Source organism: Oncorhynchus masou, chromosome 32 (assembly GCF_036934945.1).
Source record: "Oncorhynchus masou masou isolate Uvic2021 chromosome 32, UVic_Omas_1.1, whole genome shotgun sequence".
Taxonomy (NCBI): Eukaryota; Metazoa; Chordata; class Actinopteri; order Salmoniformes; family Salmonidae; genus Oncorhynchus; species Oncorhynchus masou.
In genome coordinates this window covers 58,699,528-58,723,365 of record NC_088243.1, presented here as the reverse complement: position 1 = coordinate 58,723,365, position 23,838 = coordinate 58,699,528, and the positions used below count along the sequence as shown (strand labels likewise).

General features: G+C 42.1%; 1 protein-coding gene across 2 annotated transcripts; it reads right to left on the bottom strand.

Moving 5' to 3' along the window:
• Positions 1 to 1,343: 1,343 nt before the first annotated feature.
• LOC135526325 (transmembrane 9 superfamily member 2-like) lies at positions 1,344 to 22,553 on the bottom strand. 2 transcript variants are annotated; one of them, XM_064954604.1, is made up of 18 exons: positions 22,247 to 22,553; positions 18,474 to 18,541; positions 18,286 to 18,379; positions 16,938 to 17,065; positions 16,533 to 16,662; positions 16,161 to 16,288; positions 13,202 to 13,313; positions 12,985 to 13,064; positions 12,279 to 12,384; positions 12,067 to 12,114; positions 11,522 to 11,654; positions 11,229 to 11,348; positions 10,928 to 10,985; positions 10,560 to 10,719; positions 10,192 to 10,343; positions 9,914 to 10,025; positions 9,453 to 9,624; positions 1,344 to 2,375 (listed from the first exon to the last, which is right to left on the bottom strand). In XM_064954604.1, the coding sequence occupies exons 1-18, from the start codon at positions 22,361 to 22,363 to the stop codon at positions 2,308 to 2,310; spliced, it is 1,986 nt and encodes a 661-aa protein (XP_064810676.1). In that variant the 5' UTR covers positions 22,364 to 22,553; the 3' UTR covers positions 1,344 to 2,307. The 2 variants fall into 2 exon arrangements, with proteins under 2 accessions (XP_064810676.1, XP_064810677.1); XM_064954605.1 differs by lacking the exon at positions 12,067 to 12,114 and having other exon boundaries at positions 22,247 to 22,552.
• Positions 22,554 to 23,838: the final 1,285 nt, after the last annotated feature.

The window sequence follows — 23,838 nt, the reverse complement described above, 5'->3', positions numbered from 1 at the left end:
TGCCCCTGTACCGTCTGGTTCCCTTTCAAAGCACCTCTTGTTACTGAGCTGTGCAGTGTCTCATTGACTGTTCCCCTCCACTACCAAGGGAACTGCTCTAGACAGCCTTCTGAGAGGTACACTGTTCATGTTTGCCTTAGCCAGTTTGGCTCTCTCATCTCAGAGGTTCAAAGGAGGCCGGCTGAGAGCTCTAACAAAATCCCCATCTTGCCTGAATGCGGCCATGCGCCATGGTAGGGCTCCACTGACTCCATATTTGACCACTTTGCAGCTTCTGTAAAGCGTAGATAGTATTAGTATACCATGTCAGTATTGGTGTTACTTTATCTTTGCACTTTATCAGAGGATAGTGCATTAAGTATCCGTCAATATGAAACAGGTTGCAATGTACTGTAAACCATTACCAGGGATTTTATTCATGTTGTGACCTCAAAATATTGGTTAAAATATTAAATACGGTAAAATGTACATAACTCATACAAATGTGTGCATATTGATTTGGAAATGTATTGCTCAAAGCCATGATGAATGTACAGTATATGTAGAGATCAGTCTCTGACTATGGTCTTGAGGAACCATAACGGTTGGTTTTCATAGTACCTCAAGTGAAATTGTTCAGTCTAAAGCAAGCTCATCACAGACCTGTTGGTTACCAAACTGGAGCATGGTGCTGATATTGTGTTACAGTAGTTCTTTTCAGCATTGGTTCTTCTCTGTTCTGAGTGGAAGTCCTTCAGCAAGTGTAATCTGTATGCATGTTGAGAGGCTGAAGTGTTACGTATGAGTGAAATAGACTCGAGTGCTGAGAACCTCAATTTTCAGCTATTTTGTTTAAATGGTAGTTGACTTGGAGAGATAGTTGACAATAGACACTATTGTAAAAAGTACTGTGTGATATGTTTCCTGTTCAATATGTCATAGTGAAACTAAAAGTAAACATGTTTTATATGCAGTCCTTATTTAAAAACTAGAGATGTGTGGATTTCTATTGTGCTTTTTTTTTTATAGTTTATAATTTTCAACATGGTCCGAGGATGTGTTCATTTATAAAAATTAATAAAAATGTGAGTTTTGACAACGCTGAACAGAACTCCTTCAATGTAATGTCAGTAGTAAGAGTGATGCTTTTCCTTTAAAGAGGCAATCCGGCATTTGAAAAACAGAGGCAACCCAGTCACTTGTTTTGGTAAAGTGTTTGATTCTTGAAGAATATATGCCTGTATATCATTCATTTAAAGTAAAAAAAATGAATGTACCAATCCCAGGTTGCCTCTAAGGTGGGAAAATGTTCAAATGACATCACCAAGTTCCATCTGAGTATAGAGAAAGTGAAAATGCAGTAGTTCTTTCCAATGAATCAAATGTATTTATTATTTGTAAAAACATTATCACCTTAGGCGATGACTCCACACTGCTAAAAAGAAAAAGCTGCAGTAGGTTTATACATAGTTACAGTAAGTTACCTAATAAGAAATACTGTAATGCATTTGCGTAAACTACCAACTTGCTTCCTCCTGTGCCGTGTGAGATATTACAAAACAAACAAAAAATATATATAATGTTGATGAGTCATAAGCTTGGGCTTACATTTCCACTGTTATAGCAAATTAATCTACAACGTGCTTCATAAGCACGGTTGCTATTTATTCTTATTTTCATAAAAACCAAAATATAGCCATAATAATAAGAGAACAAACAGATTCTATCATGGCATGGTCATTTATACAGTAAACTATAATACAGGCCATTAATGGTTAGGATTCTATAGCCCCAATCTTCACCTGTCCAAACAGATAAAACAAACATTCAACATTTTATCTTTATTTTTAAAAGGACAGTTCCATATAGGTCACATTTTTAAAGTATCGACATTTATATATTCTCATTACAGCAGAGTGTTTGACAAACAAAACACGTAAATAGACGTTTGGGGTTCTGAGAATATAAAAGCAAAATAAAGTACGTATTTGATTTACATTAGAAACGGAAAATAAAAGCATTCTGGCTCATCCTTCACCACCCACCCCTATGTAGTCGCCCGTTCAATTAGATGTTTGGAACTAACCTGGAGGATCACGGCGCAGGTCAAATCAAACGTCACTTCATCTTAGGCAGACGGTAAAAGCAAAAAACAATGACAGCAACATATCAAGTTTCCGAGCTTAAAACAAAGGAAGGCCTTCAGGTCTTTTCTGAGATATGTGATGGTTTCAAGTCAGAGTGTATTCAAAGGGCTTCTCCTTTCCTCATAACGGTCCACTGTAAAAGCGCTGCACTGGGAGAGCAGGGAGGCCTGGCCTCCTTCCTTTAGTCCACCTTGACCACACTGTAGATTTTATTTACAAACCAGAAGCAGGCAAAGAAGCCAATGGTACCTGCGAAGAAAGGACAGGGTTTCATTTCTAGAGGGGAAAAGTGTCTTTAGACACACATTACTGCTGTATACAAATGACAGTGTACATTACACGCAACATAATACAGACAATGAGTCTGACGTGTGCAATGTACACGTCTCGTACAGACACTCATACATACTACATATTTACACACTGCCCTCGCAAGAAAGGGTCACGTTAGGACACCGAACTTGAAAAGAAAAACATTGAATTTGTAATCTTGCAAGAACCCACCTCAGCCTATTGAACCACCTGGGTAAGGCAGGGGGGTAAGGCAGGGAGGTAAGGCAGGGAGGTAAGGCGCGTGTGGCTTTTGAACGGGATGCGGTTTCATCGACACAGGGATGATTTTAGCAGTGAGACGCAGGCCCCGTGGAGCGCAGGGAGGAGGGGAGCAGAAAATGAATTCATAAAAAAACACAAAACTAATGAAAGAGCTCAGGGCGTGGCACTTTGGGAGCATATGCTCCCGAAATAACCCTGGCGTCATATCTTGTAGCCGCCCGGCTCGCTATCCCACTCAGCACCACCAAATTCTCCTCCTTTAAAAGACTGATCAATTCCGACTGAAAGAGGTGGCTGGAAAAAAAAGAAGATGAAGCCACAAGTCTGCCAAGGCAGTAGGCACCAACCAGCATTCCGTTTGGCAGAAAGAAATCAAGAGATAGCTCAGTTTGTTTCAGCGCCTCTCTGGAGAGAACCCAGTAGATAAAATGTTAATTGGGCAAAATCCCAGGAGATGAAGAATTCGTCAAACTCAAAGCCTGTATCTGACATCTCAATGGGGGCCGTACAAGAAACTCCCGGCTTTAGTTTTGATCAAAGTTTAGAGGAAGTGAAAAGAAATAAGAAACATCTTTTCTTTAAAAAAAGGCAATTAGAAATAGGGCAGATTAGGATTATTCAGATGAAGACCCTGAGCGGCCGGGGAATGAAGATCTTTTTATTAGATGTATTTTTCGGTAGCGATGATCAGCCCTTTCCAATACTGATTATCCCCGTCTTAAGATAGGGTCTGACACTGCTCCAGCAATACAGGCTACTTATTTGGCCTTAAAATGCCAAGTTCCTATGAGGATGTCATCATAAAACCACAGGCCGACTTTGGAAAAAAAACGAATGGCTTCAGTAGTAGTTTTGTATCGACTTTCCTTACATGGTGTCCTGTCACATACAGTGGGGCAAAAAAGTATTTAGTCAGCCACCAATTGTGCAAGTTCTCACACTTAAAAAGATAAGGCCTGTAATTTTCATCATAGGTACACTTCAACTGTGACAGACAAAATGAGGGGACATTTTTTCCCCAGAAAATCACATTGTAGCATTTTGATGAATTTATGTGCAAATTATAGTGGAAAATAAGTATTTGGTCAATAACAAAAGTTGATCTCAATACTTTGTTATATACCCTTTGTTGGCAATGACAGAGGTCAAAGTTTTCTGTAAGTCTTCACAAGGTTTTCACACACCGTTGCTGGTATTTTGGCCCATTCCTCCATGCAGATCTCCTCTAGAGCAGTGATGTTTTGGGGCTGTTGCTGTGCAACATGGACTTTCATCTCCCTCCAAAGATGTTCTATGGGGTTGAGATCTGGAGACTGGCTAGGCCACTCCAGGACCTTGAAATGCTTCTTACGAAGCCACTCCTTCTTTGCCCGGGCGGTGTGTTTGGAATCATTGTCATGCTGAAAGACCCAGCCACATTTCATCTCCAATGCCCTTGCTGATGGAAGGAGGTTATCACTCAAAATCTCACGATACATGGCCCCATTCATTCTTTCCTTTACACGGATCAGTCGTCCTGGTCCCTTTGCAGAAAAACAGCCCCAAAGCATGATGTTTCCACCCCCATGCTTCATAGTAGGTATGGTGTTCTTTGGATGCAACTCAGCATTCTTTGTCCTCCAAACACGACAAGTCGAGTTTTTACCAAAAAGTTATATTTTTGGTTTCATCTGACCACATGACATTCTCCTAATCTTCTTCTGGATCATCCAAATGCTCTCTAGCAAACTTCAGACGGGCCTGGACATGTACTGGCTTAAGCAGGGGGACACGTCTGGCACTGCAGGATTTGAGTCCCTGGCGGCGTAGTGTGTTACTGATGGTAGGCTTTGTTACTTTGGTCCCAGCTCTCTGCAGGTCATTCACTAGGTCCCCCCGTGTGGTTCTGGGATTTTTGCTCACCGTTCTTGTGATCATTTTGACCCCACGGGGTGAGATCTTGTGTGGAGCCCCAGATCGAGGGAGATTATCAGTGGGCTTGTATGTCTTAATAATTGCTCCCACAGTTGATCTCTTCAAACAAAGCTGCTTACCTATTGCAGATTCAGTCTTCCCAGCCTGGTGCAGGTCTACAATTATGTTTCTGGTGTCCTTTGACAGCTCTTTGGTCTTGGCCATAGTGGTTTGGAGTGTGACTGTTTGACGTTGTGGACAGGTGTCTCTTATACTGATAATAAGTTCAAACCGGTGCCATTAACACAGGTAACGAGTGGAGGACAGAGGAGCATCTTAAATAAGAAGTTACAGGTCTGTGAGAGCCAGAAATCTCGCTTGTTTGTAGGTGACCAAATACTTATTTTCCACCATAATTTGCAAATAAATAAATTAAAAATCCTACAATGTGATTTTCTGGATTTTCTTTCTCATTTTGTCTGTCATAGTTGAAGTGTACCTTTGATGAAAAAAAGATGAGGCCTGTAATTAAGTGTGAGAACTTGCACAATTGGTGGCTGGCTAAATACTTTTTTGTCCCACTGTATTGGGTGTGTGGGTGTGTAAGACAAGGCGCTGTTACCATGTCAACCCTTTGTCCATTTCTAACTGTTCCACAACACAGTAAGGACAGAGGGAGGCAGCTCTGTTCATCACAGCATTGTTGTGTGTGGACACAAAGTAAACGCCCACATTGCTCTCATGGTACACAGCTATATATTTTGAGTGCCAGCGCGGGGAAGTTGCCATAACAGCCGTAGTCAGGGATGCTGGTGCATCTAATAGAATCCATGGCAACTGGTAAATTGGGCGCTGCCTCACATCGATTTTCTAGGAGACAAATATCGCCATCTCTAAAACGAATACCTTTAGGATGGTTAACCACAGATCAAGTACTACAAGCAGCAATGCCTAATACGTTCGTTACTTGTTTGCTGATGACATAAAAAATAAAAAATAAAATAAAAAAAAGAGGCGTGTGCTCCGTTTTAACAGTGCTGATAATAGCTAAAGTCCAGTGAAATGTCTCACTGAGGAGACCAGGGGAGGGCCTGTTGATCTTGGCTAACATGTCAGGTCTGATGAACACTATATGTGCACATACTGTGCGTTCGGAAAGTATTCAGAACCCTTTAATTTCCTCACATTTTGTTACAGCCTTTTTCTTAAATTGATTAAATTGTCCTCCCAATATATATATATATATATATATAAAAAAATATATATATAAGTGTGTATATATAAATAAATGTGATTATATATATATATATATAATGAAAATATCACATTTACGTAAGTTGGATGGGGAGTGTCGCTGCACAGCAATTTTCAGGTCTCACCAGAGATGTTAGATCGGGTTCAAGTCTGGGCTCTGGCTGGGCAACTCAAGGACATTCAGAGACATTCCTGATGGACAACCATCTCTGCAGCAATCCACCAAATCAGGCCTGTATGGTAGAGTGGCCAGACAGAAGCCACTCCTCAGTAAAAAGCACACGGTGGCCCGCTTGGAGTTTGCCTATAAAAAGGCACCTAAAGGACTCAGACCACGAGAAACAAGATTCTCTGGGCTGATGAAACCAAGATTGAACTCTATGGCCTGAAAGCCAAGCGTCAAGTCTGGAGGACACCTGGCACCATCCCTACGGTGAATGAAAACCTGCTCCAGAGCGCTCAGGACTTCAGACTGAAGCGAAGGTTCACATTCCAACGACCCGAAGCACACAGCAAAGACAACGCAGGAGTGGCTTTGGGACAAGTCACTGAATGGCTGGGCCACTCAAGGACAGAGCCCGGACTTGAACCTGATCGAACATCTCTGGAGAGACCTAAAAATAGCTGTGCAGCGACGCTCCCCATCCAACCTGACAGAGCTCGAGAGGATCTGCAGAGATGAATGGGAGAAATTCCCCAAATACAGATGTGCCAAGCTTGTAGCGTCATACCCAAGACGACGAGGCTGTAATCGCTGCCTAAGGTGCTTCAACAGAGTACTAAGTAAAGGGTCTAAATACTTACGTACATTTGGATTTGTTTTTTATTTTTAATGCGTTTGCAAACATTTCTAAAAACCTGTTTTTGCTTTGTCGTTATGGGGTAGTGTATGTAGATTGATGAGGGGGAAATGTCAAGGGAACTGAATACTTTCCAAATGCACTGTATAATGCATGAGCAGGAACATGGAGGTGACCAGAGAGCAAGGTTGAGTGCTGTTACGCCACAGCTCCTCTGACCAGTCCCCCCCCCCCATACAGTTGAGTGAAAGGGGTTTACTGTGTAGAACAGTCAGTCTGGCAGTCAGTCTAGCCTTTCTAGACCTGACAGAGGGCAGCCTTGTCATGTCACCTCCCTTCTCTCAGCATATGCATGAGCTGCTCAGTGCCAGACTTGGCACAGGAACCAGGAAGAGGCAAAGTCACTAAATATAACCGATTGATAACACTGGTCTGTTTCTCTGCAGTATAAATTACCACATTTATACTACAAGCGAACTGCACACTATTCCTTTAACATTATGATCAACCATAAAAATGGCCTTTATTTAGTCTGTTTCAAAGATCCACTCCAGCATTAAAGACAACTTAAAGACGTTGCTGGAAATCGGAGACATCTGCAGTAAAAGTTTTAAAAGGTTACATTTTGCACAGCGTAGCTGTACCATGGCCTCATTTCTATTACAGCATATTGGATGACTGTCATTCATATTCCATTCACCCAGTTCAATGTAACATTGATATATTTAGGCTACTACATGATACTCAAAATGTCCCTATACCCATCATGAGGTTGCTACAACCTAGCCTATGAAAGGTTTACAATGTAGGTGCACAGGTCGATAGAAAAAATGTTTAGTAATCAAGGTTACAGTGACAATACCGCTTTGCACACTATTGCCTGCATCTAGCTGATCTTGGGTGTAATCATTAGCCCAACAGTTTCTATTGCACAAATGTAGGTATGTTTATCCCCGTTTCATTCAGTTTGCTTCCATTTAATAAACGTTTAACAGAATCGGAGGAATTAATACACCCCTGATCACAGCTCATTTTCATAGCATCCACATACAAACAGCATGATCCCTTTGATCGTTGTATAATTCCTTCTCGCGTCTACATGCGTGCGTGGCCACGCTGTCATGGGTGAAAAGGGAGTACAGGAGGGGGCTGAGCATGCACCCTTGTGGGGCCCCTGTGTTGAGGATCAGCGAAGTGGCGGTGTTGTTTCCTACCTTCACCACTTGGGGATGGCCCGTCAGGAAGTCCAGGACCCAGTTGCACAGGGCGAGGTTCAGACCCTGAGCTTAATGATGAGCTTGGAGGGTACTATGGTGTTGAATGCTGAGCTATAGTCAATGAACAGCATTCTTACATAGGTATTCCTCTTGTCTAGATGGGATATGGCGGAGTGCAGTGCAATGGCGATTGCATCGTCTGTGGATCTACTGGGGGTGGTAATCAAATTGAAGTGGGTCTAGGGTGTCAGGTAAAGTAGAGTTGATATGAGCCTTGACTAGTCTCTCAAAGCACTTCATGATGACAGATGTGAATGCTACATTTAGTTTCGTTACCTATGCTTTCTTGGGTACAGGAACAACGGTGGACGCAACACAACAGCTGTCTGACCAGGCAAAAAAACAACAACTTCCAAGGCAAACCTTCATATCATAACTGCTAGCCTCTACACACAGCCTACATCATTTTCCCCACATTAGCCAATGTCATAGTCAACATAACTACAAGAGCAGTTACACCAAGGGGCCCCAGTGGCAATAAATTAATAAAACCAAAAGCTTACCTTGACTTGGAAGAGTTCCAGTGTTTAATAGCCATAGCCAGCTAGCTAACATAGATAGCGTCCCTCTGAGTAGGCTAAACTAGCTGCATTCATTAGCTAAGTAACTGAAAAAAAAAATACAAATATAGCTAGCTCCTCCATTTAAGAAATGAATGTTAAAAACTAAATCCCCACATGCTTGCTGTAGCTTATGCTTTCAGTACTAGATTCATTCTCTGATCCTTTGATTGGGTGGACAACATGTCAGATCATGCTGAAAGTTTAGTCTAGTTCTCTAAAAAGGATAACTTTAATGTCTCACTATTTAAAATGTTTCTGAAATTCACTGAGGATGTTCGCTCCTTCTTCCTCTGAGGAGCTTCCACTGAGCTGTACTGCCAGTAAAACCAGAGGAGTGACACCTGTCACGGGGGGGGGGGGGGTTGAACCAACAAAAGTGGCGCAACACTAGTGCATTCCTAGGTTTATGCCGTCACTGGAACAGGACACGAGTTCCTGCATCCTTGTAAATGTGTACAGGAACGGGCCGAGCTGTCCCTTCTGACGTTAACCTACTGGGATTCTTCAGAAACTAACCAATTCCCCATGCAGAAACGGAAGATCAATAAAGTTCATATTCAGTTTAGAGTAATTAACACGTTTAGCCTATTTATACATTTGACCCTTTCTGCCTTTCTGTTATACACATGTTTTACAGTGTTCTGTTTGTGACCCCTCAAGATGCAGGTTGATGGTCACTAAACTTGGAGCTGGCTGTTGGATGGACTGTTCTCATCTGTTGATAGTGAATGATGCCAGACTGGGACAGAGAACACACAGATAGCTACTACAGAGGACCTGTCACTGTCATTCATAAAACTGCAAGCAGCAGCACTCTGACACCCAAGTACTTGGTGTTGAAGGATGGGCAAGTTAATGCCTCTTAACCACAGTCCGTGAACAAACAATAGGACGGGTCTTTGCAACTTACACATGGTAAACGTTTCAACCTGTTTCAGTATCACAATCAAAACCTGGCTTACACAGTGTTCCCAGTTCACTCACCTGTGAAGAGGAAGAATATGAGCACCATGATAGAGGTGTAGCCAAAGTAGAGGATGGTGCTGGCGGCTCCTACGATCTGCAGCTTTGAGAAGAAGTAGTGTACGGCGTAGACAAACAGGTAGGCGGCCGTGAAGCCGCTGGTCAGGAAGGAGCGCCACCACCAGTGGTAGTCCTACAGGAAACAGGGCTTAGGTTAGGCTACAGACAGTGGCAGTCTGACTGTAAACAGTCGAACACATTATCATTAGGTAAGTAGTAAGCCAGCAGTCGAAATTAAGTCATTGTGATGTCATTTCCACCCATTTCGCCCACTGGTAAGTCCCAGGAAACTCTACCTTGGAAAATGTTTGTAATGTTATTTCGTAGTACACCACAATCCACATCTCAGTAACTTAACACCTAAACGTTTCAGTAGACCGTTACTCTGAGAGATAGACCCGTGAACAGTAGTTTCCTCTCACCTCTGCACACAAGTGGAAGTAGCACAGCAGGATGGTGGCCTCAGAGCAGGTGATGAGGAGGATGATGAAGACCAGGAAGAGGAAACCAAACATGTAGTACATCTGGTGAGACCTGGAACAGAAGATTTTTTTATATATTTTTTTACTTTATTACATCAATCAGTCAAACAAGACTCCCAGCTAAGAAGGTGAGTTGCTTCAACCACAAAGATAAGACACAGACAGATGGTCGGACAGATGAGACACACACACAATTGTATTTGTTTTTTCCCCCCTACCAGATGCTGTTGAGGATGAAGAAGAGCTGGATGAAGATGCAGCCGAAGGGCAGGATGCCCCCCATGACGATGCCGGGGACAGGCTTGGTGAAGAAGGACTGTTCTGGGATCTGTCTGGGGATCTGGTTGGTTCTCACTGGCTGCTCAATGGCCTGTAAAATGGAGCAAGACAGAGGTGTGATAACTCACCAAGACATGAAAAGTTGTACACAATACAATTTATTTGTATTTTTAAGGGCTGGGCATTAACATGGACAAAATAGCATGGGCCGTAGTAATAATCCATCTTAAAGTAGGACTGCTGATCTAGGATCTGTTTTGTAATTGAGATTATATGGACAGAGGGGGAGGTCTGATTTTGGACTCACAGGTTTCTTGAAGCCGAAGTAGGCGCCGACGAAGGTGAGGGGCACGGAGATGCCAAACCACAGAGCTAAGATAGCCACTAGCGTGCCGAAGGGGATGGCAGCCGACGATCCCTCCACCCACAGGATCAAGTTCATCAGGAAGAAGTCTGCAAATACAATCCTGGGGCGGGGGCGAGAGAAAGAAAGGAGAGATGTGAACCTTCTGTACACATCTCCCTGTTAAAAGGAGGAGAGGGTGTCAAATGAATGCAGCTGTGGATTCTACAGTATGAGGCCGTCATTGCAAAGAAGAATTTGTTCTTAACCGACTTGCATAGTTAAATTACTTTTTTTTTTTTTTTTTTTACAAATGAGAACAGCTGACCTACCCTGGACACAACAGTGCTGTCAACAGGACATTGGTCTTCCATTTCTCACCACCGAAAGCTGAGGACACACAGGAAAACAAGGGTTCAAATTATAAGCTGTAAACAGGGCATACAGAATAGAGAGACTGTTCAGGCAGAACAGAAATACATATCTAACTGAATGGTTGGATGGAAAGTCATGGTCCTGAACTGACAATGACCTGGCTTTGCATTTATATCGTACCTTTCTAAAAACGCAAATCTCAATTTGGTCATTCGCGTGTGGTACGCTGATGTGTGTGTGTGTGTCAACGAGGCTTACTCTTGTAGAGGCGTGACGACACGTATCCTGCAGGGGTCCCGAGCAGAACCCACAGCACCACAGAACAGGTCATCAGAGCCCCTCGGTTAGCTGGAGACAGGAACCCCAAGCAGGCCAGGACTAGAGGAGACAAACCTACATCACTACACAGAATACTCACACTACAGTTATACAACAACTCAAGTCAAATAAGAGACGGTAATAACTATTACACTAAAGAAAAACCATTCTGAAGACGCTATAATGCATTGCGAGTGTACATTGCTTATTAAATCTGAGGAAGAGTTACTTACAGAGGGTGATGAAGGTCATGATGAAGATCTGGGTTCCCTGGCCAAGGAACACAGAAAGCAGCATGCCCTTCCTGGGAGGCCGGAACACATCCCCGTGCACCTGCTTCCACCCAGACTCCTCCTGGGCATCCTCCTATTGGGTTAGAGTGAATCACAACCAATCAGAACGGTCAAAGTTATGCACATATAAATTGCTTTATTACAGATCAGCCAAAATCACCAAGTGTGAGTCATTAGCCTATCTTCCAGCCTGTCTAACACATGCCAGTGCAGCAAAAAACACATCAAGACACATGACGTCGCCACATTAGCCAATGACTGTAAAATATGGTGTAGACATGAACTCTCAGCTTAGCCGAAAAGCAGGCAAACATTGATGGAATCTTTTTGTTTTTTTTACTCAAATGACTTGGCAGCTGTAAAATGATGGCCTGCACTACACCATATTTTAAAAGGTTGAAGTTTTATGACGCCTCAAGAGATGGCTCCCAGAAATCACAACACCAATCCCCAGTTTGTGCTCAAATGGCTTTCGATAAGCTTACATAGGATATGGATTTTCCTTGTAGTGATGGAACCTTTATCAAGTCTCCCTGTGAATGTGAAATGTTACAAGGGTTTCATTCTTGTGGGTCGGTAAGAAACAGAACACATATGAACATTTGGCAGACAAATCCTCTGCTATGTCCGTCTCACCCATTCACTCTTAATGGATTCATTTGCGTACAATAGAATACAATTGAATAATCTGGTTTACCTGGTCCACCTGGTTATACCTGGCGATGTCCTTGTGCAGGGTCCTCAGCATTATCATAGCCACCATGCCAGACAGGAAGAGCACGATGACCAGAGAGTTCATAATGCTGGAAAGAACACAGGTCATACACAATTAACATGGCTAACAGCAGCAGAGGAGCACCATATTCTAATCTACTGTATAACAGCACTGGAATGGGAATATTTAACGTGACTAAAGTTCCTATCACATTTAGAGCGATCAACAACATGTTTAGCATATTTAGAGTTTCTGTTAGACACATGAGTTCCAGTGTTCTGTTTGGGACATTTAAGATGTGGGTTGACGGTCACTAAACTTGATGCTGCATGTTATGGATTAAACTGATATCTATTGATAGTGATTGACGTCAGACTGGAGGTACAAGGACAGAGGACTTACTGATTCTTATTGTATTTTGTGAAACACTGATTTTGTAGCAGCAAACAAAGTCACTACTTTTTGTTTTGACTTCCTGCAAGCTTCTCGGGCTGGTGTTTACAGAACATGTGTCTGCTTAGGATATACAGGCTTTCTCAGAGAAGGCTTGTTAGACATTTTCTCTACTGTAAGATTTGGCCGGGGTAGACCATCATTGTAAATAAAAATAGGTTATTCACCGACTTGCCTAATTAACAATTATAATAAAAAGTTTTTTATGAGGGCTGTCTTGAGAGACCTAACGGACCTGAACCACTGGATGTTGGTGTGAGGCATTGAGACCAAAATGTAATCCCATCTGGAGGCCCACTTGATGTCCTTGTTTTCCTGTGAATGAAGAAAGTATTATTCGTAAAAGAGAATACTTCAATTAACTATGCTGAGGACCACACAAATTCAAAAATGGTGTACTTATATGTGCAAAACAAATCATTGTGGTTAATCGTTCTATTGGTCTAACATACCTCGAAGGTGACAGAGTAGGTGTATGTGATCTTCAAATCACTGTCAAACTCTCCAGGAACCTCCATAGGAAGGCCTTCACATGTCGGTTTTTCAGCATCAGCATTTTTGATACTGTCAATCAAACAAACATAAAAACCCACTTATATCTGGGCAAGCGGAACAGTTAAGTACCGTCGCTTATTTTTGAATTAAATTCAGAGCATGTCGGTGTGTGTTTGAGGCCGTAGGTTGGAATTCTCCTGAAGAATCTGATATTTATCAGTTTGCCCTACTTTGACACTTGAAAATCACAAGCCAAATCACCAGAGCGTGCAGGTGTTCCCAAAGCATATCCTTAATCCCACGTGGGGAAAAAATAGCACATCTCAGTATGGATGGAGCGTAGTTCATAAAGCATGAACCATCTCATCAGCTCAGTGACAGGTACATAGCCTTTATATGCTACAGTAATAGGCCTAATATATCTGAATGATAAATGTATATTAATCTCTATCGACCACTGCATATTATGGCTAGTTCTACAGCCGGCAGTTCCCGGGGGACTAAATAATTGTTTATTTATTTTTATTGCAGCTGCAGCTTAAAAAAAATAATATTCGAATGATAGGCCTTTTTGTCGCTTTAAAAAAAAAAAAACGTTGCGCACGCGGTCACAGTCTCAATTCCATTCAAGGTTTATATTAATGACCTAGATGTCAGATGTCCTACCTTTGTGGGCAGCAGTCCGTTTTCCTGAAATACCAATTTGAATCGATTGATCAAGTGGTTATAGCCTATTGTTATAACCTGGCATACAGATTGATGCCATATCCAAGTATTTATACGGCATATTTTATTTTAAATAATTTGAATAGGCTTACAACATCTGTAAAACGTTTTCGTTAGGCCTATATAAAAGTGTCCTGTTGTTCTGAGATTTGCAACATCGCAGTTGCTTTGATGACAAGTATGCCGAGCCAGGGCTCGAAATTAAGGGCGTCACAATTCTTCTTCTTCTATACATCAAAAACAGACTCCAGGACAGTTCTGGGACGATAGATCCAAAGTTCATACAACCACTGCAAATCCCAAAAGTTGAAAAACGACAAGACTGATGGAACAGACATTGTGCTTGTTAAAATGTTGATACATTATTATTTCTGCACATTGTAGGCTAATGCACACATGGCAATACGCGCAAATGGTCCATAATGCAAGAAGGCCTAGCAGAAAACACCATTCTAATGCGCACTGCACATGATAGCGGTTTCCTTTTTTTGCCAAATATTTGCATATAAATTTGCGGCATTCATCTATTTTAGTGTGGTTTCTATACTTAGCCTATTAAAATATGCCCTACGCAAATCAAGGAACCGTCATTGTTGTGTTCTTTCTCCCAGCTTCATGGTTTGAAAGAGGCACATAATTCCAGTCCATACTACAGGCCTACAGTATGCATAGCCGAATCACCATATATTTAAGAGTCCAGCCACCCGGCCCTGACCCCTTTTTTTCCCCCACGCTGGCGGGACCACCATTCGGACTGGTATACATTTCTAACTGGGCCGTGGGGTGGGGGCATTCCAATGATTTGGGGCCGGCACTGTTGTAGCTGGTTATAAATACAATGCATTAGGTTACAACACAAAACCCTTTAAAAAAGTATTATAAAAGGAGGGTGCTTTCAGTGCTTCATAAGCAGAGTTTCATGTGTATACAGACGACCGCTAAAACTGTTAATTCAAGCACACACACACACACATCTATGGCTGCGGTCCCTGTACAGGGATAGTACAACTAATAGTACTCGATACAACTCAAACTTTCTTTAAAACACACATGCAGGGTACTCAATTAACTGAATCTAGCCAACATATCAGATTTTTAAAATGCTTTTCGGCGAAAGCATGAGAAGCTATTATCTGATAGCATGCAACCCCCCGAAATACACGAAGGGGACGTAAACAAAATAATTAGCGTAGCCGGCGCTACACAAAACGCAGAAATAAAATATAAAACATTCATTACCTTTGACGAGCTTCTTTGTTGGCACTCCTATATGTCCCATAAACATCACAATTGGGTCTTTTTTTCAATTAAATCGGTCCGTGTATACCAAAAATGTCCATTTATGAACACCATCAGATCCAGGAAGGAAAAAAACTGTTTCAAAACGCAACGTCTTTTTTTAATTAAAAATGTTGCCTATAAACTTTGACAAAACACTTCAAACTACCTTTGTAACCCAACTTTAGGTATTAGTAAACGTTAATAATCGATCAAATTGATCACGGGGCAATCTGTATTCAATAGCAGCAAGTCTTGAAATCATCGTCCATATTCTCCCTTTCATAACTTCCTCGGGTCTACTCGACGACAGGAAGTGCCTATTTCTCATTTGACCAAGGATTAACTTCAATACAATTCCCAACACTGGTGACATCGTGCGGAAGCTGTAGGAACTGTAAACCGGACGCTATCTATTTTCCCTTGCCATAGACAATACAGAGACTGGTGGATTGATATTTTTTGTGTTTTTTGTGAACAGTTTTCCTTGGGATTTTGCCTCCTACACACGTTCTGTTACAGACATGATTTAACAAGTTTTATAAACTTCAGAGTGTTTTCTATCCACACATACTAATCATATGCATATACTATATTCCTGGCATGACTAGCAGGATGTTGAAATTTTGCGCAATTTTTAACAAAAAGCTGCGAAAATTTGCAGCCTCCTTAACAAGTAGGTGTTTCGGCCTCCTCTTGTGATATGTGGAAATAACACTGATCAACAATCAAATCAAACAAACGTGTGGAAAACAGTTTTTCAATGAGTATAGGACAGTGCATACTCAGACACCTACGGAAGTGTCGGAGACAATAAGTTCAAGAGCTACTATTGAAAAATGAATACATCTGCTTACACACACACACACACACACACAATTTCCTCTGTCTGGGTCTTTCTGAAGTTCTTACCTCTTGGGCTCCAGTGTGGCAGCCACCAGACGAGCTCCTCTCCACCCCTCCCCCTCCCCATTGTGGTAGGTGATTTTGATGGCCACGTGGTTGAAGATGTAAAACGTATTCTTCTTGTTGAACTCCGACTGAAAGTGATAAAGATGCCAGTCAATTACCCCCAGATTCCATAATGCAAAACAGGTCATGATTAGAGCTATTCAAAAAACAGCATGTCTCAGTCAAGGTCCAAACGTATGATGGTGTTATTATTTTACTATAACAACACAGCCTGGCTTGAACTACAATTGCCATAGTTTCAAATCTCTGACATTATCAGATTGATATTGGGCAACCATCCTGTATGCGAGACAACATAACAGTATGGCTCACATTGATGACACAGGCATCTTTAGCCCGGCCATCGGTGGTGACGAGGCAGCCAATGGGGAATCCAGGATTGCAGTATCTCTGGCTGTCTTCCACATCATAGCACCAGGTGACTGGCATGTTGTCAACAATCCTGAAAACACACACATTTTTTGTGAACTCCAATTAAAATACTCTAAATACACTGGGGGGGGGAAATCGCTTGCAGGGTTTTTAGTTGAAACAAATCTGTCTCCTGTTCATCCATCTCAGTCTAATCAAAAGCTGTGCAAAAACACAGTCTTAACCCGTTGTATAGGATTAGTGTCATGCTAAGAGGCCCTACTATGCTTGGGAGGGGTAAGTGGAACGGTTTCTGTAAAATTACGTACAATTATCTCAACTTATTCATGAGGAAGATTAGCTCACCAATGGTGCTGGTAGTTCAACTGCATTCCTCTCTTAAGGAAGTCCAGCATGTTCTTATCCTCAGGTTTGCCCTTCGTATAGACTTTGGTGCACAATTCCTGGCATTTCACATCTTTTTTGAATGAGAACTGAGGGAAAAATGGAGAAGAGAAAAAAAAAAAAAAACTTTGTCAGACCTACTGGGTATAACAGGAAGAACAGGGCAGACAAGATAGCGTGAATAGCCGGTCTTTCCAGGAGTGATTTGACAACACAAAACAATGCAATCCAATGCCTGAAAGCTGAGCCCAGAAGACCTTTAGGGTAATTAAAGCCCAGTGGTAGATCAGACTATGAATGAAACCTGCAAGGAAGCGTCGCTGTTTGCAGATGGACCTACAAACTGCATTGTTAGGGGATCTGAAAAAACACAAATCAATGATGGGAAATATCATTATACTCTTGGGTAAATTGTTTATTTTTAGAGCACCATCAGTAGAAATGCTACAAATAGAGAGGTTCACTGTCAAAATATTATACCATTTTGCTATTTCCTTTTTGCAATACATCCTTCTTAATACATCCTTCGTATTGCAAAAGGAAATAGCAAAATGGTATAATACTGGGAAAGATGGGTTAATCTGTGGACATCGGCACAGTGGAGATAAGGTTAGAATGAAAATGGTGGATTGGCTGCCTGTGGGTAGAAATCCAGCAATTGCAGAAAGAGGAAATTAGGAATATATGTGTAGCCTAATTAGTTAACTACAAGTACCATACATGTGAGCGAAAATAGCTCCAAGTAGCAGTATTGCTGTAAGTATTATTTTAGCCACGTTTTCTCCCCATTGCTGCAACTCCCCTACGGACTCAGGAGAGGCGAAGGTCGAGAGCCATGTGACCTCCGAAACACGAACCTGCCAAGTCGCACTGCTTCTTGACACACTGCTCGATTAACCCGGAAGCCAGCCGCAACAATGTGACAGAGGAAACACCGTCCAGCTGGCGATTGAAGTCAGCTTGCAGGCACCCAGCCCTCCACGAGGAGTTGCCAGAGCGCAATGGGAAATGAAATCCCGGCCGGCTAAACCCTCCCCTAACCCGGACGACGCTGGGGCAATTGTGCACCGCCTCATGCGTCTCCCACACACAGCTCGGGATCGAACCCAGGTCTGTAGTGACGCCCCAAGCACAGTGATGCAGTGCCTTAGACCGCTGCGCCACTCGGGAGGTGCTGTTAGTTGACTTCAATCAAGCTGGGATTAGAACTTACTCAAACAATTAATAGAACCCAAAATATATCTGCAATATTTAAAGGTGATCAACTACCCCCCACCCCCAAGGAAGACATATGATGATTGAGTTCCACCTTGTATGGTGAAGTCTCAATTCTCTCGCCAAATAGCACTTGGCCCAGGTTCTCAGACGGTCTCCTCTCGTTATCATCTTTGCAGAAATCAAAGCTGTGAAAAAAAAGATATGACAATGACTGAGCAATGATCCAACAAAAATAAGATAAAGTAAAAGACGTATGTGCCAGTCAGAGCAACTACTTACACATCATATTCATATGGCAGAACTGATTCCACTGAGTCCAAGCGATTCACAAATAGCTGGATGAGAGTCTGTAAGGAAGGAGAGAGGGTCTGTAAATAGGCATGCGACAGTACAATGTAAAGGGAAGACATGGATAATTATTGGGTTGTCAGTATTGGTATTGTTTCTAGCCATTTCAATCTGTATCTTTACACACACAGGGGCATAACATTTCTACTTAAAGAAATTACAATATGTTTTCCAATCATTATTCTAGCTACAAACTCTGCTAGTTAGCTATAGCGTAACTTACAACCAGGCACGGATTACCAATCTGAACAGACTTGTTCGTCAACCTTATGAAAAGATAAGCATTGCATGACTCATGTTTTTCTAGCTAGCTAGCCAGCCACTGAGCAGCCAGCCAGTCGTGGGGCATAAGCTGCTAGAGAGTTAACAAGTTAATGATCTTGGCTAACTAAAAATCAAGTCTAGTTCTAGTGAACAATAATTGGGACATCGTCAAATATCGTATAGCCCACTTCAAATAATGATAAAGTATATTGGTCGCGTACACAGATGTTATTGCAGATGAAGTGAAATGCTTGTTTCTAGTTCCAACAGGGCAGTAATACCTAGCAATAAAAACACACAATCCATAAAAACAACAAAATGTCAGAATACGTTACTCGTTCTGACATTTTGTTGTTTTTATGGATTGTGTGTGTGATATATATATATATATATATATATATATATATATACACACACACACACAGTGCCTTGCGAAAGTATTCGATCCCCTTGAACTTTGCGACCTTTTGCCACATTTCAGGCTTCAAACAAAGATATAAAACTGTATTTTTTTGTGAAGAATCAACAACAAGTGGGACACAATCATGAAGTGGAACGATATTTATTGGATATTTCAAACTTCTTTAACAAATCAAAAACTGAAAAATTGGACGTGCAAAATTATTCAGCCCCTTTACTTTCAGTGCAGCAAACTCTCTCCAGAAGTTCAGTGAGGATCTCTGAATGATCCAATGTTGACCTAAATGACTAATGATGATAAATACAATCCACCTGTGTGTAATCAAGTCACCGTATAAATGCACCTGAACTGTGATAGTCTCAGAGGTCCGTTAAAAGCGCATAGAGCATCATGAAGAACAAGGAACACACCAGGCAGGTCCGAGATACTGTTGTGAAGAAGTTTAAAGCCGGATTTGGATACAAAAAGATTTCCCAAGCTTTAAACATCCCAAGGAGCACTGTGCAAGCGATAATATTGAAATGGAAGGAGTATCAGACCACTGCAAATCTACCTGGCCGTCCCTCTAAACTTTCAGCTCATACATGGAGAAGACTGATCAGAGATGCAGCCAAGAGGCCCATGATCACTCTGGATGAACTGCAGAGATCTACAGCTGTGGTGGGACACTCGGTCCATAGGACAACAATCAGTCGTATATTGCACAAATCTGGCCTTTATGGAAGAGTTGCAAGAAGAAAGCCATTTCTTAAAGATATCCATAAAAAGTGTTGTTTAAAGTTTGCCACAAGCCACCTGGGAGACACACCAAACATGTGGAAGAAGGTGCTCTGGTCAGATGAAACCAAAATTGAACTTTTTGGCAACAATGCAAAACGTTTGGTGTAAAAGCAATACAGCTCATCACCCTGAACCCACCATACCCACTGTCAAACATGGTGGTGGCAGCATCATGGTTTGGGCCTGCTTTTCTTCAGCAGGGACAGGGAAGATGGTTAAAATTGATGGGAAGATGGATGGAGCCAAATACAGGACCATTCTGGAAGAAAACCTGATGGAGTCTGCAAAAGACCTGAGACTGGGACGGAGATTTGTCTTCCAACAAGACAATGATCCAAAACATAAAGCAAAATCTACAATGGAATGGTTCAAAAATAAACATATCCAGGTGTTAGAATGGCCAAGTCAAAGTCCAGACCTGAATCCAATCGAGAATCTGTGGAAAGAACTGAAAACTGCTGTTCACAAATGCTCTCCATCCAACCTCACTGAGCTCGAGCTGTTTTGCAAGGAGGAATGGGAAAAAATGTCAGTCTCTCGATGTGCAAAACTGATAGACATACCCCAAGCGACTTACAGCTGTAATCGCAGCAAAAGGTGGCGCTACAAAGTATTAACTTAAGGGGGCTGAATAATTTTGCACGCCCAATTTTTCAGTTTTTGATTTGTTAAAAAAGTTTGAAATATCCAATAAATGTCGTTCCACTTCATGATTGTGTCCCACTTGTTGTTGATTCTTCACAAAAAAATACAGTTTTATATCTTTATGTTTGAAGCCTGAAATGTGGCAAAAGGTCGCAAAGTTCAAGGGGGCCGAATACTTTCGCAAGGCACTGTTATATATATAAATAAAACACACACACATAACATACATATAAATGCTGTGTAAAGATATATGAATAGAAAAGGTGTGTACAGCAGTAGTTATATAGGATGAGCCATGACTAGAATACAATTTATACATATAAAGTGGTTAAACCGGCATGTAAAAACTATTAAAGTGACCAGTGTTATTACTATGTACATAGGGCAGCAGGATAGAGTACCGGGTGTTAGCCGGCTAGAACAGTGACTGAGGTTCAGGGCAGGCTACTGGGCTGAGGCCGGCTAGTGGTGACCGTCTGACGGCCTGGAGATTGAAGCTGTTTCTCAGTCTCTCCCAGCTTTGATGCAACTGTATCGTCTCTGCCTCCTAGATGGTAGCGGGATGAACAGGCAGTGGATTGGGTGGCTGAGGTCCTTGATGATCTTCTTGATCTTCCTGTGACACTGGGTGCTGTAGATGTCCTAAAGGGCAGGCAGTTTGCCCCCAGTGATGTGTGACCGCAACGCCCTCTGGAGAGCCCTGCAGTTGTGGGCGGTGCAATTGCCATGCCAGGCGGCGATACAGTCCAACAGGATACCCTCAATGGTGCATCTGTAGAAGTTCATGAGGGTCTGTAGGGGCCAAGCCATATTTCTTCAGCCTTCTAAGAAGAGGAGCTGTTGCACCTTCACTACGCTGTCTGTGTGAAGGGAACATCATTGTAAGTGATGTGCATGCTAAGGAACTTCAGGCGGTTGACCCTCTCCATGGGGGCGTGCTCTCTTTGTGGATGGGGGCGTGCGCTCTTTGCTGTCTACTGTAGTTCACTATCAGCACCTTCATTTGATTGATGCTTAGGGAGAGGTTATTTTCCTGGCACCACTCTGGTGGTGGTAATCAGGCCTAGCACTGTGTCATCCGCAAACTTGATCGAGTTGGCGACGTGAATGGCCACGCAGTCATGGGTGCACAGTGAGTACAGAAGTGGGCTGAGCACGTACCCCCACTTGTTACGTCAACGTTTTGATAGTTTAGCTTGTGAACAACAATAATAATAGCTGATAACGCCACATCTGTGTACCTCCGACTAACTTACATCGAGACGGTAAACATGTACATTCTTTAATGCATTCCTTGTTGTACCTAACTATGTTTGTCCTGTGCAAATGCGTTATTTTTTGAGATGTAGTACTTCCAACTCATCACCACTTAACTCCATTGTATCGTGGAGTTGAATTCTCAGCTAACGTTAGTTACAATAATAACTTACTCCTGGTGTCACTTGACAAGTTAGCATGTAGCTAACGTCAGCAACTAACTAACCACCTAGCTAGCGAGCTAGTATGAAGGAGATAAAGTACAAATGGAACATTTATAAACTTCAATCTGAAAACATGAATATTTCAAAGAACACCACCATCCGTGTTAATTTACCTGACAATCATCGCCTCCTTTACCGTCTTCACAAAAGCTCACTGGGGCTAAACCCGGAAGGTAGAATCCTGAACAAGTACTGAAGGCAACTAACGTGAACACAAGTACAAAATCCATGTCTATCCGCGTCTTCGTTGTCCCGGTTTTGTTGCAAACTTAAATTCACTCGATGTGTAGTTACGTTTTTAATTCTGCAAGTAGAAGTAACGTTAGCTAGCCAACTTGTCAGCCACTACGAAGACGGCCAGTTGAGTTTCGATGGGTAGCTAGTTAGCGTCCAACACGTCGTTTGTGTGATTGTCGTGAGGAAGAGGGAGGGGCGATACGTTTGATTGGTCGGTCTGTCAGACTCTTCCTCTTTGGTTTTATTGGCGAACTCCACGCAAAGTGTGTATTATCGTCACCAACTGGACGGCGGTGAAGAAAAAAAAATCACTAGAAAACTTAATTCCACTACAGGGAAGAGAAAATGTACAGGGTGGGACCGCACGATTTATTAATCCATGTAGCGCCTCTGATGTTACATCTTCTAATCATAGAAATACCTCAGCTGCAGAAACAATGATGTCAAACTTTGTTGACATATTTTTTATTTATTTAATTTATTTATTTCACCTTTATTTAACCAGGTAGGCAAGTTGAGAACAAGTTCTCATTTACAATTTACGACCTGGCCAAGATAAAGCAAAACAGTTCGACACATACAACGACACAGAGTTACACATGGAGTAAAACAAACATACAGTCAATAATACAGTATCAACAAGTCTATATACGATGTGAGCAAATGAGGTGAGATAAGGGAGGTAAAGGCAAAAAAAGGCCATGGTGGCAAAGTAAATACAATATAGCAAGTAAAACACTGGAATGGTAGATTTGCAATGGAAGAATGTGCAAAGTAGAAATAAAAATAATGGGGTGCAAAGGAGCAAAATAAATAAATTAAATACAGTAGGGAAAGAGGTAGTTGTTTGGGCTAGAATATAGGTGGGCTATGTACAGGTGCAGTAATCTGTGAGCTGCTCTGACAGTTGGTGCTTAAAGCTAGTGAGGGAGATAAGTGTTTCCAGTTTCAGAGATTTTTCTAGTTCGTTCCAGTCATTGGCAGCAGAGAACTGGAAGGAGAGGTGGCCAAAGAAAGAATTGGTTTTGGGGGTGACTAGAGAGATATACCTGCTGGAGCGTGTGCTACAGGTGGGAGATGCTATGGTGACCAGCGAGCTGAGATAAGGGGGGACTTTACCTAGCAGGGTCTTGTAGATGACATGGAGCCAGTGGGTTTGGCGACGAGTATGAAGCGAGGGCCAGTCAACGAGAGCGTACAGGTCGCAATGGTGGGTAGTATATGGGGCTTTGGTGACAAAACGGATTGCACTGTGATAGACTGCATCCAATTTGTTGAGTAGGGTATTGGAGGCTATTTTGTAAATGACATCGCCAAAGTCGAGGATTGGTAGGATGGTCAGTTTTACAAGGGTATGTTTGGCAGCATGAGTGAAGGATGCTTTGTTGCGAAATAGGAAGCCAATTCTAGATTTAACTTTGGATTGGAGATGTTTGATATGGGTCTGGAAGGAAAGTTTACAGTCTAA

Bases quoted from the DNA above. Each gene is read 5' to 3' on its own strand.
- LOC135526325 (XM_064954604.1), bottom strand. From the start codon at position 22,363: ATGGATTTTGTACTTGTGTTCACGTTAGTTGCCTTCAGTACTTGTTCA. The intron at 17,066-18,285 runs GTGGAACTCAAT...TTTTTCCCTCAG, and splicing joins TTGAGACTTCACCATACAAG to TTCTCATTCAAAAAAGATGT. The intron at 10,344-10,559 runs GTGAGTCCAAAA...TCCATTTTACAG, and splicing joins ACTTCGGCTTCAAGAAACCT to GCCATTGAGCAGCCAGTGAG.